At 34.4% G+C, this 20,471-nt stretch overlaps 1 protein-coding gene across 4 annotated transcripts in view; it reads right to left on the bottom strand.

Moving 5' to 3' along the window:
• LOC145664914 (uncharacterized) overlaps positions 1–20,098 on the bottom strand; it is a 63,273-nt gene extending 43,175 nt beyond the window's left edge. For 2 of the 4 annotated variants that reach the window (XM_081732012.1, XM_081732015.1), the window contains exons 1-2: positions 19,785–20,098; positions 3,135–3,283 (exon numbers count right to left, since the gene is read on the bottom strand). In XM_081732012.1, the coding sequence (XP_081588138.1) occupies positions 3,135–3,185 (51 nt within the window). In that variant the 5' untranslated portion in view covers positions 3,186–3,283; positions 19,785–20,098. Of the gene's footprint in view, positions 1–3,134; positions 3,284–19,620; positions 19,746–19,784 lie in introns of those variants that run through there. The other 2 variants (XM_081732013.1, XM_081732014.1) reach the window with 2 other exon arrangements.
• Between the last annotated feature and the right edge of the window lie 373 nt (positions 20,099–20,471).

Below are 20,471 nucleotides of genomic sequence, written 5' to 3'. Positions count from 1 at the left end.
ATAATAATAATAATAATAATAATAATAATAAGCTGCGGCTCTTCACCTTGTTAGCAAAGACGGTTATGGCCCTCAGGCTCATTATAATTGGACACCACTGATATATCCTGTTCCTGAGACGCTGAATCCATATCAAAACCCATTACTTGGTATGCCTTACTGTTTTTGTCCTATGGGATAAAGGTTGAAACCAGAAATCGTTAACTTAAAACTACTTTCGGATTGAATATATGGCTAAGGGACGAGATAGAACCTATTAGGAAGCTGAATCGATTGGAGAAACAAAAACCTACGTCTTGATACCACACCATTTTTGCTCTACGGAAATTATTGAAACCGGAAGTAGTAGTAATTTCAACCACTTCCAATTTTGGTAGAATATCACAGGCTGTGATTGTGTTCTCTTGAGACCCTGAATTGTTTGCGGAAAACAGCTTCTCGCTATCTAATACCATTTTTATTCTATAGCGAAAGATGTTAAAACCGGACATAATTCATTTGAACCACTTTTGGTTTAAACAGTCCGTTTTGGTTTAACGGAGGAGATGGGGCTTATTCTTAAGACGCTGAATCAACTGCAAAAGACGGCATCTCCATAGCTCTTATCGTTTTTGCTCTATGAAAATCAGTATTGAAACAGAGAGTAATACTAATTTAAACTACTTTCGGTTTTGGTAGAATGTTCTGATAGTAACGATATGCTCTCTTAAGAGACTGAATCGATTGCAGAAACACGTATACTGCTATCTATTACCATGTTTCTTCTATAGCGATAAGTGTTGAATAGAGGGTTTATAAAGAAGATGGAACCTATACTAGGGAGAATGAACAGTTTGCAAACAACCGTTTCTCGCTATCTATTACTGTTTTCGTTGAATAACGATAAACGTTGAGACTGGAAATAGTTCAACTTCAACCATTCCGGTTTGAATAGAGAGTTTATGGCGGAGATGGAACCTATTCTTGGGACAATAAATCAATTGCGATAAAACCGCATCTCGATACCTCTTACCGTTTTTGTTCTGATACCTGTTGACAGACAGACGACAGACATAATAATCTACTGTAGTGAAATAAAATACTGAAAATAATAAACATATACCTTGAAGCTTAAGAAATTTTAAAAAAAAAACGTGCAATAAAAAAAAGCACAATATTTAAGACAATGTTTAGCACTCATTGCGAAATGCCTGGAGATCAATTTTTTATCCGAGTATTAATTTCCAAGGTTAAACTGTCCTCTCTATTAACTGTCGTAATAGTTTAGGGCACAAAAAGATTTTTCGGTTCTTAGAAAAAAAAACGAAACCGGTTTTCGATAAATTTCAAAAAATTAGTTTGGCTGATCAAAGACCAGTCACAGTTATAAACCCGGTTCGGTTTTCTATCAAAAACTTCTTCCTTCTTCGTTAATTTGTTTGGAAGTAAGTACTACAAGAACATGAACTGACTGACTTAAGAGAAAATCACAATGATTCCAGTAAAAGCTCAAAACTGTTTTGATGTGAACCGAAACGTTGATTTATCTAGAAAAGGAAATTCGTTTTTATTTAAAAAAAAAAAAAAAAAAAAAAAACGGTTCTGCCTATTTATAATGGTTATTACATGATATCAAACAGAAATAATCACCTGATTAAAAAGCAAATATGAAAAACTGAGGTGACTGGAATTTAACAATTCTTGAGGAAGGGCTGGGAAGAATATGGGGCGAAAATAAATGCAAGGAAGACGAAAGCCATGGTGATTGGAACAAAGGAGTCGGTGTCAAATACAGAAGCAGGATGGGAGAAATTAGAATAGGTGACCAGTTTTCGATACCTGGGTAATATCATTAGTAATGATATGAAATGTGAACGTGAAATAAAAGCAAGGATAGGAATCGTGTTAGAAGTCTTTAGGGGGAAGAATACTATTTTGTGAGACCTTGAATAATAAAGAGTTGAGAAAAAGACTCATGAAATGCTTCGTGTAAAGTATTGTACTATATGGGTCAGAAACATGGACATTACACAAAAATGATGAGAAACGAGTGGAAGCTTTTGAAATGTGGGTGTGGAGAATGGAAAGAATTAGCTGGGACGAGCGGGAGACGAATGAGATGATGTTAGAAATGGTAGGAGAGAAAAGAAGAACTTTAGATATTAAGAAGAGGAAGAGAAACTGACTGGGACATTGGATAAGAAGAGACTTATCACGAGGGACGTGCTAGAAGATATGGTGGCAAGAAAGGAGGGTTCGATAGATACTACAATTAATGGACGATATCAAAACATAAAAATCGTACGTGAAGACGAAGAGTTAGCGGAAGACCGTGGAGCATGCAAGATTCTCAGCTGCAGCAAGTGACTTGCCAATAATGGCAGAATACCTCTGATGATGATTATAATTATGCAACATTCTGAGAAGTACTCTCTGGACAAACAGTTTTTAAGATGATTACTTCTATTTGACACATCGTCTGGTAGCTATTACGACACGACTAAGACGACAGTTTAGTCTTCGATTTGTCTGACTAGAGTTTAGCATCCTTTTTAACAGCGAGGCTATATGAGACGTGCACCTACAATTTAACGTGGGATCCGAACCATGTAGCTTCCGCTGGGAATCGAACCCGGCAGGCCGGTAGCCACTCCAAAAATGTAGGGGGGACGGACCCAACCATATTATAGTGCATCACCATATTATAGTTCATTTGCAAGCCTACCGTGAAAATTTTAGGAGGGGCCAGTGAAAGTTTAGGGAGGACCCGGCCCACCCTAGCCCCCTCCCCGTGGATATGGGCCTGGAACCCGAGTCTGCCATGCCAAAAAGTATGTACGCTAACAGTTTAGTCTTCGAAATTAACAGTCGCATAAAAATTTTTCTTCTGGTACTTCGAAGTAAGTTTACTGATAAGCCAACTGCAATTTATCTACAATATTGATATACGAATTCAAACAGCTGAAGAAAAAAAAAAGTTGCGATACCGACACCTCTATTTGACAGCCATCATTTTCTTAACACAAACTATTCAATTTTTCTCAGCATGCTACAGGTTGTTCATTTCTAAAACAGCTTCGTTCTTGTGTTTTATATATAGACAGCGAAAATACTTTTAACATTCATCAATATAATAAACGATTTTAAAAACCTACCTCCGAAGGTCCTGCTGAGGACGTCGGTAATGCGTGCTGCTCAGCATTCATTTTGCTCCTTTGTTCCACTTACTCAGGAATGAAGTGAAGATCTACTGTTTAATACTCAATGTCAGTTGAATGAATAAACAGCATTTATGGCGTTAAACCTACAACAAAAGAAAAAACATATTACTAAAAGCTTATAAATATTCATAATGTAAAGATAACCACAAAAACAGTTTTATCAATAGCATTTCGTAGTTACTATCTGGCTAATTTTTAATATTTTGTTTTTCCTTATAAGTCTCTCATGGAAATTTGTTAACAATCTGGAGATCGTAATCAAGATCCTTTATTGTCAATTTTGAAACTGACACCTACCGTCCACTTGCTGTTTCATAGTCAAAAGTCAATAAAAATGAATGGGCTATATTACGTAACGACTTGAACAGTAAAGGTATCATTCGACGTCCCCTTTAGGGTTAACTTACCACACTATATTATCGCGAAATTCGGCAAAAGATGGTAAAATGACGTCTTAAATTATATATTAATTCACAGTTATGGAATTCTTGAAGTAAGCTGAGCAGACTATGTCACAATAGACCCAGACGAAACGAAATAACTTTTTCTTTCTTTCTTTCTTTCAAATTGGCTCGGCTTGAAAGAAAGTTTTAAAAACCAGTAGTTTTTTCATTATTTTTCTTTGATGAATGATTTGAAATTTCAACATTTCACCGAATATTATAATAATAAAAATTCAGCATTTTACAATGGGCTATAGTGATCGCAAGGAGTCTGATGTTTGACATAGATCTACCGATTTCACCACCCAAGTGAACGCAAGGATGTGTTCCGGTTATCAACCCCCATCCATGAAATTTTTGTCATCTCTCGCGCTCTGCGGTGAACATCTACTCAGGATACAATGTTGCCGGGTAAGTTTTTGTTTTGTTCATTTTTGTTATTGTTTTACATTTTTGTTCTTATTATTTTAAAATTTGACAACATTGTTCATGCACGTCTGCTGTATGATGTTTTCTCAAGTGTGCGTTCGGAAGGTAGCTCCACAAATCGTACCGATATATCACACTTGAAGTAAAGCAGTTCTATGATTGGTTTAGAACCCAGACTTCACAAGTCATTGCGCTCACTATAATACACATCATGAACTATTCTATAACTTGATTCTTAAAGAAAATCTGTAGACGTGTTAGTCAAATACGAAGAATATCTGAGCTCACAGTAAATACGAAATACTGACAGAACGTTTTTTCAATGTTAATTTTCACAGTTTAGGAGAGCTATAGTAGCAGGAATGACTAGTAGTTCAGATTTTGGTTCTCTGTATTTTACTTCTTCCATATTAGGTTGCGTACTCAATCTAGAAAACACCTTAAAGCAGGATGTCAAAACAGTCGATCACCACTGAGTAATGTGTAGATTGCAAAAAGTTTTAGAAAAAATATATATTACCTAAAAAGAAGTTTTACATACCATTGGCGTTTTTCGTAAGTTGACAAATGGGCGAACTACAAAATCATTATGAAAAAAATGTATAAAATCACTCACATCAACGAATTAATAACAAACATGACCTCACATAACTAAAATAAAGTACTTATTGTAATGAAACAATAAACTACGAATTTAAAAAATCATCATTTTTATTTATAAAAATTATAATGGCAATTTAGTAGGTGAAAATGAAACAAAGTTTTTTGTAATATTTTAATTGTTAAATACGTGCATAATATTATTTTTAAAAATCACAAGGACAGTATTTGTAATCAAGAAATCATTGGAAGCAGAAGCAAAATAGTCAAAAATCACCTAGGTAGTCAAATAACAATGCTTGTCAGTAATAATTAACAATTCAAATAAAATCACGAAAAAAAACTAAAGCAAACCTAAAGGTAAATTAAAGTTCAAAAATACTTATTTTTACATCATTAGATAACAATATTTTTCAAAAAATGTAATTAGGACTTTCCTAAGATTTTGTAAATTTTTATATTGGCTTTGGCAAAGTAAAAAGGAAAAATAATTAAGGCAAACAAAAGCAATAAAATAACCAAGTTTGCAAGTAAAAAATTATTTTGGATTCTTCATTCTGCATTTTGGGTCCTGCATCCAGCATTGCAATAGAAATGCTTATAAGAAATTACAAATACGGCAACAGAGACCATTGTTTGGTTAAAACTAAGAGAAATATGCAATAAGGTAAAGTATGACTACAGAAAACTTTAACTGTCTATTTTGCATGTAACATGATATTAGGAGGTCTCTGAAAGTGACAGGCAGATTTAAATGTTTAAATATTTAGCCTATTTCTATTAAAATTGGCCTAGCATTGAGTGATTCTAAAAATTATCTGTTATACAGTTAAGCTAACCTACTACGTCTGGTTTTGAACTCAATACTCTTGGATGTTCACAATTAAATAATTATATTGTTACAAAAAAAACTATACACTATACTACCTTTGTACACCAATTTGGTCATCAATAAAGTATTGTCATTTATGCCAGTACGAGATTGCAACCATTCGTTTAATTTCACTCTTTAATTGAGATACAAATTCGCTATTCCTTTTATAATTAATATAACAAAATTTATTTTAATCTTTATTTCTTTAATATTTTTATTATTATTATTATTATTTACTTACGGTACATTATACGCTATAGAAATAATACAAGAAAAAGTAATCTGTATATTTCTTGGGTAAAGATAAATTTTGGTGTTTTTTTTTTTTTTTTTTTTTTTTTTTGTCATTTTTTTCAAACTTTAGGCCGTTAGTGCGGACTGAAGATCCCAAGTGTGATTATTTGCGTTATTTTTCCATTGATTAGCACGCAAGTACGCAACTTTTGAGCTCTATTACAATACGATACTCAAAAATCTTATTTTTTCGCATAAAGGTAAATTTTAGTGTTTTCTTTTTTTTTTTTTCATTTTTTTTCGAACTTTAGGCCGTTTGCGCGAACTGACGATCCAAAGTGTGATTTGCTTTCGTTATTTTTCAATTGATTAACATGCTTATACGCAACTTTTGAGCCCTATTAGTTCTGTTTCCGCTATATTCAAGCCAATAAAAGAACAATTTGTTTTGTACATTGCGTATTATTCTTTCACATATTAGTTCGCAGTTCCCTCTCAAAACATGCAAGGTGTGTTCAAGAAAAGACTTCACTTTTGTCGTTCTTGCCTTATTGTTCATTATACGAACATTCCCCCATTATCCCTTTCAAAGTACTCCCCTCTATCGTCAATACATCGTTACGTTACTATCGTTTCCTCCAATTTTGAAACGTCTGTGGAAATGTGCAGTATTCTCGTAGCATTTTTAATTGTTCTATAGACTAGAAAAAACAACGTACTTTCAAAGTGGTTTTCAGCTTGGGGAATAGAAAGGGAAGTCCACCAGGGCAAAGTCCGGAGAAAGGATGTGTGGGGGAAAACGGAAATGCAATGTTTTGTCACATAATGTGCACGTCTCATCTCTTGTTATGATATTCTTAAGTTAGTTTTCGTCCTCATTTGCACTTGCCAGAAGTTCCTGACAGATTTCAACTGGATTCTGCTTCGGTCATGTCAACAAACGTGGCACGAATACTGCACAGACATACACGTTTTTACGTCAGAATTTGATGGAAAGATTCTACATTTATGCCTACGTCTTTAGAAACCTCACAGACAATTAAAAAACGACTTTCACTAATTACAGTGCACAATCTCAACATGTTGGTCATCTAGTTCTCGAATCCTCGACAACCAAACTTCTGCTCTCCTTAAAACGCTTAAACCAATCATAGCACTGCGCTTGGATCATTCAGTAGTCATTCTTGTGTACTTTGTTAAGCATTTGCAATGTTTACCTCAAAGTTTCCCCAGGACATACAGCACCATGGGGCACATATAGATCTAATGAATACATAGTTTGTATATGGAAGCATTCAACTATAATATGTACTGAATATATCAACTAAAATTACACTGACAATGCTCTCTGTGATATTCAAACCAGAGGGAGCAAGAGGACTTCTCGGACACCTTGTACAAAATAAAAAACACCCAGATGTGTCTACCGTGAAAAGGAGATCTTGAAAATCGAAAGTTTAATCGTATCTCTTCCTTACAACACGGCTGAGAAAGGTGAACTAAAATATACAGACACTCTATGGAAAAGGTCTATTTAAACTATAGTTTTTCGGATTTTAGTACATTGATTATATATTGTTCCAGCATTATTTAAACCTAAAATGATAGCCTACTTTGCCAAATGTTGATGTACAGTCTCAATTTACGAAGATAATTGTCTAGCAGATAAAATGAGCAATACCGATCTTCTGTCTATCAACTATGGTATTGGTTGAGGTGATTACACTAATATTTTCGAACATGACTGTACACATACATCTTTTCCTTTAAAACAAAATTCAGATATTAGCAGCCTCAAGTACATAAAAGTCAGAATTTTTTAATTTTGATTTACTATTTTATGAAAGTAAATTAACTTATACTCATGATGGGTGAACTACGAGCTACGATCCAGATGCAGCACCCGGAAAGGGTTTAGCCAGCCAGCGACAGAACTCCTAATCTTATAAATTTATCTTCACTTCTGAGAATCAGAGCACATCAGTTTGAATGCGATAAGAAACTTTTAGAAATACATTCACAATTTCACTTATCGTATTCTCTTTCATAATTTCTCAATCACTAATAGGATTACAAGAATTTTGTAAAATGTACCGTGTTGTTTTTAATTAATTATATTTGTCGCCTAACGGTTTTCTTTCTTTTTCTTCGCTCTCTCCTACAAATAATTGGCCACTACAGTCTTATACGAACTAAGTTACTGTAATCCAAGCTTTCTTAACAAGCGGGTCGCGAAATTTTAAACTTAAAAATAAATTTTATGTCAAGAATTCGTATAATACATTCTATTTTTGTTAAAAGCTTTAATAGTTACAATCAATTTTTAGAAAAGCTGTATCAATCAACGATACACTGCTCAATTCCAGCCTTACAAATGTGACACGAGATCGTGCACGTTCAATAGTGTCATGTCAAAAAAAAAAAAAAAAAAAAAAAAAAAGTACTGATCTAACCTCATGTTCTGAGTCCAAATATAAATGCGTTATTTCATACGAAGCTTCTAATGATTATTCGTATATCATCGGCGTAACACCAGTCATCGAACTGCAAAATTCGTGTTTTGAAAAAAAAAAACTTTTTTTAAGTTTTATTGCAAAAATGAAATTGTACAGTCACGTGAAAGCTGAAATTAGATTTCGATCCACTCACCAATAGAATTTTGCCTCTGCCATAATGTAAAATGTTGAATCACGATTCACGATATGGACTTACAGGAAAATAGCCAAAATCGACTTACCGCAGACTTCGATGCCTTAGAAGTAACTGCCTGTTTCATTAAATTTCTTGTACCTGTTACTCGGAACGTGGAAGTTGCTGTTACATTCTATATGGTAAAAATCTTGTCTTATTTTACTGTGAATCGATAAGAATGGAACTGTGTTAATGGGCGGTGTTAATTAGGAAATTTGAAACACTTCTGATAAATATTGAATTGGATACTGTATATTATTATTATTACTAAGCACAATAAATTAGAGTACTCATATTTCATTAATAACTAATGGTTTCTTGATGGTCCGAGATAAAAATCGATAAATATCTATTCTTTTTTCCTGTACATTGGTAAAAACATTTGAAGGAATAATCTGAATATGTAATACTCTACATTTAAACAACTAAAACAGTATGGGTATTTTTTGCGAGGAAAAAGATACGTAATTTTACCCTTAAGAGGTTAATATACACTTAAGTTGTCAAAGTACAGACGTTTAAATTGTGGTACAGTACATAGCTTTCTTGGTTAAATATCTACGTCAGATATTAGAACTGGTAGCTTGGTTTTGTATTATAACTTTCTTGGAGGCGAGATAACGTGGTGGGGAACGATCTACACAGTAAAGATTGATCTTTCATGGTGGTCTGTGCACCCATGAACTTCACCAGATTGAAGTCCCGGCCCTTGTTTAAAATATCGTTAATGGTGGGACGAATCCTTCATAAATTCGAACTCAAACGCATCGACCTTACGAGTGAAAAAATGTATGATGGATTCAGGAAAGAATCAATAGTCTATGGCGCACCACACCGTAAATAGGTTCGAACTCAACATTTTCAATCTCTGAATTCCATTTTATCTACATGCGATGAATCACAGCAACACCTGAATTCTCTATTTCTCAATATATATAGTAGGGATGGTCTCAGAATTTCTGATCCAGGTCACCCAGTTCTAGATCCATTATTAGCTAGGATCCGGTTCTGGATCCGTAATTCATACTGCTACAACTAGAAAACGAGACTGATTTTTTTTTCTTTCCTGCGTAGTCAAGCTTTGATACGAAAGTTTTTTATACAGTAAATCTTGAAAACACGTGCAAAAACTTCCAGCTCGTCCGCTCGCCAATATGGTGCGTTACGCGGTTCAGTTTAGACTGGTGATCTAGTATCCAGTCAAAGACTTAAGAATACAACAGAGTGAATGTGCGCACTTAGGAAAAACTATAAGGGACATCCGAGATGATTAAAAAACGTTTCTGAGGATAACTTCCTTTCTCACTGTTGTGCTTGTAAATGATATAAAAAGTTCAGTAACAGGAAATCTGTTTAAGAAGATGAGCACCAAGACCCAAACAAGCTAAAATAGTTGACAAAGTTAGGAATTTCATTTTGAATGACCGAAATATTTCTCATAATATCAGACATCTTGGGATGAATAAGGAGACTTCGCCACAGAATAACGGAGGATTTGCCTAATTGTAAGAGTTGTTTTCTTTCGATTAGTAATTCAATTACATGCTAGTTTTTAAACTTTAGTATCTATTTTTTTTTTTTTTTCAAAAGCCCTTGTTTGTTCATTTTGTTATTTTACCTATCATTTTTCGGTTTTTATTTAGACATTAATTCCGGGCTCTAGTCATTACCTTTTCCTCCTCAAATTAAAAGCATAACTGAAGGGTCACATTTTTTTGACGATGTTTCCCCGATCAGGAAAGCAGTGACAAGAACCCTGACCAGCACTACAGTCCAGGATTTCAGAAGTCATCCCATGGCTTAATGGATTGTGCAGAACTGTGTGGAAAAAGGAGGTTCCAATTTTGAATAAACCGAAGTAAGTTGATTCTACTTGTTATTTATTTATTAATTGGCCCAACCTAGTTTCCTAACTGTTGCACAACGATATTTGCGGTACAATTCACATGGCCTAGTTAAACGTCAAGCTAAGAATAAGAGTCAGGGAAAGAACCGGAAGACTTAAAGAGGTTAGTACACATACCCACAAAGCTAAAGAACCAGGTTCAATCCGAGGCGCAATTACACACTTTCACTTCATTCACATCCATCTTATGATCCATACACAAGCTATTCCATAAAGTACGGATTCATCCTTTTAACTCAGGAAACCCTGTTTCATGTGAAAAATACCGAAGCCCATATTCGATCATTAATTTGAGAACTGATATTTCAGCTAACCGAACTCCACGAGGCTCGTCGTCAGAAGAGAACGGGAATTTTTTTTAACAGAAAAAGGATTCGAGTAACAAAGGGTTTTCGTATTTAAAAAAATACCACTGCACAGTTTTATAATACTACACAACCATTACGTGACACTATTCAAAATGATGGACTACCAAATTTCAAAAATTAACTTCGATTACGTCTGAAACTAGCCCCAACTGAGGTGGACCATTTCTCTTGATATGCCCTTAACTTTTAAACTCATGGACAAAAAGAAATAAAAATAAATAAATAAATAAATAAATAAAATAAATTTTGTATCATGCAAATGTCGGGAGGTGTTTGACATGCACGATCAACAGTGTTGTCATTTCTATAAAAACAAAACTGAAATATCAGAATATCAGCAATTCCTTCTCGACGTCTGCACCGAATTCGACAACTTTTGGTACATGAGTGGATCGTGGTCTACCTTAGGTTTTTCTCGCATTATTGGCATGGTGGATGAGCAGGGATGACATTAAAAACAATCAGAAATAACCGATATTAATGTACAATCCAAAGTTTTCGTGATCGCCGAGATGAAAACCTCCCGATGCCGTTTAAGTCCAAATTCATCCACTATTTTCATCGGAAAGATACGAAAAATAATCGAAAACGACTGATATGAGCGTCTAATTCATAGTTTTCGGGACGGTTGAGATGAATAGTAACATTCCCAATATCATTATAATTACTTTTTTCACACAGAAATCTGGTAATTTGCACTTTTGCGTTGTGAAATAAAATCTGGCGATTTCAAGTTTGCCACATATTGTAACACATTAATAGCGAAACTTGCGGACTCGGCCTAAAATATAAAAATGTAACAAAAATTCAGGCCTAAAATATAAAAATGTAACAAAAATTCAATCTGCAATCATCTTGTTCAAATAGATATCTACACGTTAGTGACGTAACCTACGTTTTATTTTGAATGTGGCTACCTATGACGATAGTACAATGCAAGGTGTGCGTATATATATATATATATGTGTGTGTGTGTGTGTGTTAACAAAAATAACAGTATATCGTACTATTTCAACAGAAGGAAATGAAATATAGTCATATTTGTATACGAGAAATTAAAAGTATGAACAGTGCAATAATAAAATGCGATTTAATAATATAATTTTAACCAACAAAATGTAATAAAAATTCTTCATTTCCGGAATATTTTGAATTAATTTCAGCCATTGGAAAAGCGAATGGCGCGAATAACACGTTTCGGCGCAATAACAGGTCAAAATTGAAACTATTTTTGAAATGGAACGAATGGCGAACTTTTCGTAACTGGGGACATTCTAACATTCTTCCAAATTCTAGAAAATTATAATTTACTCATCTCGTAGGCACGACGTGATCTCAAATGACACCCTTCGGCCAACTGATGTTCGAATTTAAGGTAATCCTAATCATACATATTGAGCTATAATCAATGGTTTCATTGCCTCTTGTTTTTTATATATATAATAAATAAATGAATTCCGGTTTCAGAAAAGAACGATCTTTGGCACATAAAAAAAAATATCTGGTAATGACTATTTGTGAACATGACAGACAAAGAAACAGCAGGAAAACTGAAATTTTGAGTTTAATATGGATACTAGCTGAACCTGCGCTCTCTACACAGCGCATCATTCGCATATGAGCATAAATATCCTTCTCATTCCTCACATCTGTACATGTCCCTGTACAGACAAAAGTGAAAAAAGCCTTGATTTAAAAAAAAATCGGCAAGGCGTATCATAAAGGGGACCTCAATATTTCGCACCGTTTGCAAGATTTGAGCCTACTTCCGGTTGGAGTTTCTAATTCATGCCTGACCAGTGTTTTCTTTCTTCTTGCATGCAGTATGTAATAAGCAAATACATTACATATACAATTAATTATAATGTCAGTTATATATGGTGTTCATTGGGCAAAACACTCAAAAAATAAAGATTTATCTTAAGACTCCAGAAATGGTTATCCTTCCTTTTTCACTATTTGGCCATGGAACAAACGCCTGAGACATATACAACCCCAATATACAACAATGTGGTGTTGGAATGTATAACACATAGGATATGATGCTTTTTTTAAAATTCAACGCTTCCTGTGTATCCTTAAAAAATGTAATAAAGAAATAATGGCCATGTTTTTTTTTAAAATATTCAATTAGAACTGGACAATCTACGCAAAATTTCCAATCGATCAGTGAAAACGTCATCTTTCTAGAGCCTGTAGTTTCCGAGATCTCATTGTCAAAAGGAAGGCCACAAACATAGAAACATAGTTTAAAAGAACTCGGAAGATGGAAGCACAACTCTCATGCTTTGTTTTTAGAGAAGGCTTATTAAAATACAAAGGCTTTGAACAATAACTTTAAATCATAAACTTTATGAAAAAGATATAGTTAACTAATTTAGACTATTTAAAGTACAAATACCTAAAATGTTTGTCTCTGTTAAACGTGAAATCACACATAACCGTAAATAAAAGATTGAAAGCTAAAGTTATAGGTTGGAGCTCAGGCGCTTTTAATTGCTATTGTAGCATTTTAATAGATAGATACTCTATTCCCATAGGAATTACATTGAGTGATGAATTATTAACTGATTTGGATAAGTATTTATAATTATGAAATAGTTGGTAATTTTTTTCGCTTTATTACTGTTTCCTAATAAGGGAAAAAAGTATTTACATCAACTAAACGGAAACAGTTGAGTGGCAGAGCTAATTTTGTAACGCAAAGTGATATTTCTATTTACGGTAACCATCCATAGTGACAGAACGCTATTATCAATGGTTCCAATATCTCATAATTTTAAATAAATTCAAACTACAGAATGGAATTATCTTTGGGACGCAAGTAAGAGATTGCCTGATAATGATTATTTATGAACGTCACTGAAGAAGGAAAGATTGAATTGTGGCCTATAATTAGAATATGATTTTTCAAAATAAACAGAGAATAATATATTGGTGATTGATATATATATATATATAGGGTGCGGAAAAAGTCTCGGAGCGGTCCAATATCTCGCAAAGTATAAATATCAGCAAAACAAAAAACAACACGTGTTAAATAGTTTCGAAAAAGCTATCCAATTATACTAAACATAAACCCCTATCCCCACCCCCTTCGCGGGTACGGGGGATAACTTTAAAATTTTAAATGGAAACCCCTCGATTCTCCAGAAAAAGTGACAGTGATTTGACCCAATATTGAAAACAATGTCTTCACGGATCGATCTTGAATCGATACACACACAAAAAAAGGAACGCAAAACGTTAAGAAAATGTGGTATCTCGGCATCGTACTCTGTGGCCATGCGGTTAGCGTACTGGACTGTGGAATTAGAGGTCCTGAGTTCGATTCCCGCGCAGAGTAACATTTTATATGTGATTTTTTACACCCAAATAATGAATTCATACATTTTAACTTCGATAAAAAAATAATGTATTTGGCTATATTTGCAAGAAAATACAAATGGCGACAAAAATGGTTAATTTTTGTTGTAAGTAACCCTATTACTAAGAACTACTTCATAAAGCTAGTTTGCAAAACAATTATCAAAATTTGTATTCTATGTAACTTCAAAAAAAGTATTAATTGAAGTTAAAACATATGGAATTTGTTTGGGGAAATAAAAGATTGCCTTGAACGCGGATCGAACTCACAACCTCTGACTCCGTAAGCCAGTACGCTAACCGTACGGCAACAGAGCACGGGACTGACAGTTCGCATTTTCATAACGTTTTGCTGCATCACCTTTTATTGTGTGTCGATTCAAGCGCCATCTGCAAAGACACTTTTCAATTTTAGGTCAAATCACTGTCACCTCTCAGGAGAATCCAAATATGTAATAAGAAATAGGTGTTCCCATTTAAAATTTTAAAGTTAACCCTCTTACCCCCAAAAGGAGTGGGGATAGGGGGTTGCGTTTGGTATCGTTGGATAGATTTTTAAAACCAATTTAACACGTGTTATTTTTGTTTTGCTGATCTTTTATACTTTGCGAGATATTGGACCGTTTCGGGACATTTTCCGCATCCTATATATATATATATATATAATTAGTTTAATGCCCAATGGCTTTTGGGGCTAAAGAAAGCAGATGATCAATGAAAGAGAATGATGATGAAATTAAGGTTTTGCACCACGGGGAACACAGGACCACGTACACCAAAGGTGCACGCACTAATCACTAGACCACCAGGAAGGACATATTCGTTATTGGCTATTAAATGCATGTTCTGTACAGAAAATTACTACGGACTAGCAATTTTTACTTCAGACTCGCTTCGCCAGTCACAATTAGTGACAACAAAATGATTCGCAATACATAGAGGCCACCTATCCGAACACGATGACGGTAGATTGAATATTTAATTTTGAGCACTGGCAACATCTTTTTCTTGAAAAGACGTTGTTGACCTAGACTGGATCCGTGATTTTCATTATTAGTTATATTGCAATGTGTGGCAACCCTGAAATCACTAAATTTTAATTCCCAACTCTAATAGGCATTTATTACGAAGGTGGTCGTCCGCCTGGTTCTTGACAAAAAGCGTAATAACAGCTACGAGAATTTAAAAATCATAATCTTTTTTTAGGACCGCTTTACAAGGAAATGAGATCTTTTTTAACGTCCCACAATTATGCCTATCAGGCTGAGAGAGACGATGATGAAAGCAAGTGAATGAAAGTGGGAGTACCCGAAAAAACCCAAGAGAACGATATTGTCCACCACAAACTTATATGGTCGGGGAACGAACCAGGGACTCCACGCACCAGAGGTAAGCACTCTACCACTGAGCCGCCGTGTAAGGATAGTGTACGCTTTAAAAGGATATAAAAATAGTGTAGGGAAGTTTGGATCCATTTTGTTAAAATTAATAGTGAAATTTCTCGTTTCTGCATAAGGATACCAAATGGAGTGTCACTGTACACCTGCAGCGTCAGAATACAAATGTTAGTTACTTTCCCGGAATTCAAACATGCGAAAACCTCGCGCGAAGTAATGCCCTAAGCTTGCCAAATAGTTCTATGTCTGTAACCGCTTATAAAAAAATAAACACAACTTCCGCTGTCCTTACATTTACCAAGCATACTTACGAGCAAATTAGGCTACCAATTTCTTCCCGGTAAATTTTAAAAATTTTGATACAACGCATGACCAACTTTGGAACTTAACCCTGCTAAAGTGCAGTATCACCTTGAAATTTACGTCTATTGTTTGTCATTGCGTCTCAGGAAAATATTGAAGGTTGAAAACAATTTTAGGAAAAAGTAACTAGTTTAAATGCTGTAATCCAAGGCCCATTCTTGTAAATTTACCAGGTGAATTAGAGATGTATTATGGTTTATGAGATTGAGTGAATAGTTGAAGTTAAGTCAAGTGAGGGGAATAGTTTAAGTTAAGAAGATGGACGTTGGGAAGGAAGGAAAAGCATTTATTTAGCGGAGTATTTGTTTAACGAAAGGAAACCCCCGGTACTATTGTACACGATTTTCTACTCGAAATTGCCAAAGTGTACACGCATGTATTGAAGGTTAAGTGACTTCTAATTCAACCTGACCTAATAAAATCTACCCTAATGTATATTTTGGTACTTATTATTTTCGATTTTCATGTGGTCTGATGATACAGCAGAAATACCAAAATTTATCCCAAAAATAGCGTATCTTATTCCCTTTACCATTACACTTTCACAGAAATGCACATCCAAATACTTGGGCTGGTGTAGTTTTGGCACACCACATTTTGCAAGGCTTACTGGTAAAACAGTACTTTGCATGAAAAGACATCTTTATAAGGAACACATTTCTAAAAGCGAAATAATTAAATACAAAGTAATACAAGCGTATTTTAGGTTTAGAAGTGTAAGGTTACTAGTGTAAAATCATTACATGCGTTGTACGACGACGGATTAAATAAGTCAGTACATATGACAGACGACTCTATTAGGCCTAGATGCTATTTTCCACCGGTGGCATCTGAGCATAGTGTACTCAGAACGAGCATTTTACGTTTACAAGTGGACAATGAGAAGTGGTACTGAAAATCGTATCATTGCCACAACCCACTTCTTTTCAGTACCCTGCTTATGCATATACCGACCATCACTGACGCGCCTGCTCCCTCCGGACACACCCCGTGCAGTCCTACCAGTTTCGCCCCGGTTAGATAGCATTCATGCCTTTTTAGTAGCCACGTAGCACAAGTTGGTTTGTGCTTTTCAAACTATAAATTTTATGCCATATATTCGGAAGCCGTATTTATAAGCAAAACGTAGAAGAATTTTTCGACAATTACTTCACGTGGCCCCCTTGAATTTTATTTATGCCAAGTGAGATATTTTCACGTCACCCAACCTATAGCCTATCTTTTAAGAGACAATAAGAAAAATAGCGAAATAATTATAATTTTTCATTCGAGTGGTAGGCCAAAAGTAAACCTGCACGAAATATTTTTGATAAACTTACTTTTACCAAGAACGGGCATTCCAGGTAGTAGCATATATTATTAAACTACTTTTCAAATAAACCCTCATAAATGCAGCACGGCACATACCTACATCAGAAGAGATCAATTTTGTCGATGTTCAATGGGTTATGTCGGACAGTGAGGGCCAAAATTAGGTTAAAAAGCTATCGGGTTCTTTCGGGTTGGACCCAGCTGAAAAAACCCACCTGGGGTTTTGAGCTTTTTGTTAGTATTTTATTGGTAAAACTAAGGTGATGACAATGAAGATGATTTTTATCAAATTTTGGACTTTCATTGGGCGAATTAGATACTTTCACGTTAAGGTACAGAACATTCAACATAAAGTTCTGAATGCACTGAATGGATTTAAAAAAAAAAAAATCCTTAGCTTGAGATGATTATAGAACAAATTAATGTATGGATTATGCTTATAGCCTATTTGAAATAAAATATGCAATTTTATATTTTAGATAATACTTTCGGTGAAAAATGTGCTCGGCGGCACCGAGGGACGATGTCCCTCTTACGTTTGATGGGTTTAAGGCATGAATGCCGGTAATACAGGTAAATATGTAGTGCATTGGTAAAACTACCAGTATTATTTTTTTAATTACCTTTGATGGTAACACAAGTATTCTTCAGTAAAATTTGGTTTTCGAACAACTGTTTAGTCCAGTTATTTGTTGCTACTCTTTAAATAATCATTCTATAGAATCAACAGCAGCAATAGCGTAAAAATTCTTGCCAAATTTAAGAAGCTTAATGCCCAGAGTCCCGAAAAACACGTAATGTTTACTATTTCAAGCGCTGAATTCAAACTTCCGTACGTACAGTAAAGAAAGCTCACATTTTCGAAGAAGAAAAAAACATTCCGAAAGAAGGGCTCGGGAAATTCCCGCAATAAAACGCACAAAGCATCGGAACTGAATACTTCAACAATAAAGTTATTTATTTTACGCTGGAAAATATTTAATTTCATTTAAGACATTTTGAAATATTTACATTATAAAATATGAATTATATAATTATTGTTTGTTTTAAATTAATTTTCTGGAAAGAACTGTCTTGCAACAAGTGCTCGGCAAATTCCCGTAATTGAACGCACAAAGTATCAGAAGTGAACTTTAACAATAAAATTATTTATTTTACACGTTTGTGGACACCTGTTATTTTTTCAAAATAGCGGGTATCCACACAATAACGAGCAATTTTTTGTCTTTTAAGTTGAAATTTTCAGAGTAGAAGCACGAGAGACTCTATATTAGCTGTGTATATTTTGGCGGTGACGATCCAAAGTAAAATTTCAAAATGGCGGTCATTTTTTGAAAACAGCAGGGAATAGAAAATTGTTTCAAGTTCTGACAATGATAATCTTGAAATATAAATCACATTTTAACACTCTTACCCCAAAGCCATTAAATTATTTCGAAAAACCCAATTAAACCCGAAAAAACCATATGGGCCCAGGTGGGTCGGGCTTTTTTTTTTTTAAAAAAAACGGGTTTTTTCAAACCCTGGATCGTAGTGAAATCGAAAATCAGTGTGTGCAATCGGGGGGGGGGGGGGAGGGAGTGAAATATGTGACAGACCCCTAACCTGGCATAAGCTAACCTAACCTAGCGTATCGTTATGTAACCTAACCAAAATTAATCTGTATTAAAAAAGTACTGAAAATTTACCAGGAAGTACCAATTTTTGGTAATAAATGCTGCCTCCATCTGTCCGACGTATGCTTGTACAATATTTCGGTAGCGCGTCCCTCAGTGCCTCCCGCGCTCTAAACGTCATTAGTCCGGTTCCTCACTTCTCGGTAGGCCACGGAACGGATACCCTTCCGCAAGCATACATAATTAAACTGGAAGGCTGATAATGGGATAAGTGTGTTTAACACTATGAGATTTGTCAAGGAAGTGTAAAATAGTAAGTATAGGCCCTAATCTTTACCTGTACGAACACGGACTAGAGGAAATTAACAGTCGTTGCCAGAATCCTTTTAAAGCAGTAAGAATTTTTTTCTGTAAACAAATGATACGTGTGTATTTTGTGTACTGTTTCCGACCAAGCAAATTTGAATCGACTCTATTAAGGCAATTTCTTTGTTTACTATAAAAGGAACTTCGATTGCGTAACATTATCCCGGATTAACACTGTTAATTTTTACAATAAATTCACTAGCCTCTAATGCACACGAAATTGACATAAATCGAAGCAAACAACATATAAAGCAAAAGCTCGTAATTGTTTTGATTTAAAACATTTCGATTGTTTACTTGCATATTTAATCAATTATATTACGAATTAATTTTCTCTGAGAATATAGAATCATTTTATGCTATTTCTTTATTCAATTGCACCGAAAACTTTCTCACTTTTCTTATGCTTTGTAACGAAAACATTAGATCTGATTAAAAACCCATTAACTTTCGCACCTTGTTATTTATATAATATCCTTACAATGGACATAGCATTCCGCGACTTGCCGTAACATCGGGTAGTGCTTACATAACAATTTCATTAAATACCACACACTGGTTTCAATCTCAACGAAAGGACCCGAGAAAAGATTTATTATGAGCTAAAAAAAAATGCATACCAATGTCTCCATTACTCATAATCAACACGCACTCCAAAATTGTCACTAAGAAACTGGACAAGCCCAACGCCAAACAGGTTAGCTGTCATGGCGTAAACATTCACTTCATCAAATATCCCACAAAACAAGTATTATGTCACTGTTCGAATATTAAATTTTACAATTATCAAATTAGGCATATCTATTAGTTCCAAATATGTTTCTTCCTTACAGTTTGGTCGCACAAATCACTAGAATAATTAAACTAACTTATTCAAGCGAAAGCTTACACGATGCCATTAACAATATCCATTTCTCACATCGACCTCTGTATCGATTCTATTTCGATACTCGAACAATGCAATTTACGTAAGACGTCATAATGTATCTGTTATTTCACAGAAAAATTAATTTATTTACTTTTATTTTATTATCATATCTAATTTGTTTATATAGTCTACTTTTTTTTTTAATATTGACACATTAAAATGGTAAGAAACTAAAGATACACAAAGTATGGAAGTAATGGCAGAAAAATACAAACAATTATTTAGGATAATTCTTTCATTTAATTATTTTTTTTCTTTAAGTAAAAAACGTGAGAATGTAGAATAAGACCAGACCAGCATAAAAGTAGAAATTTTAAGGGTAAAATATGTTATTCATGGACAACGGGAAATGTCTAAGTAACTCATTTATGCAAGAGGC

This window comes from Thermobia domestica, chromosome 11 (assembly GCF_964235325.1).
Source record: "Thermobia domestica chromosome 11, izTheDome1.hap1.1, whole genome shotgun sequence".
Lineage (NCBI taxonomy): Eukaryota > Metazoa > Arthropoda > Insecta > Zygentoma > Lepismatidae > Thermobia > Thermobia domestica.
The sequence above is the reverse complement of the archived record's forward strand: the minus strand, read 5'-3'. Positions and strand labels throughout refer to the sequence as shown.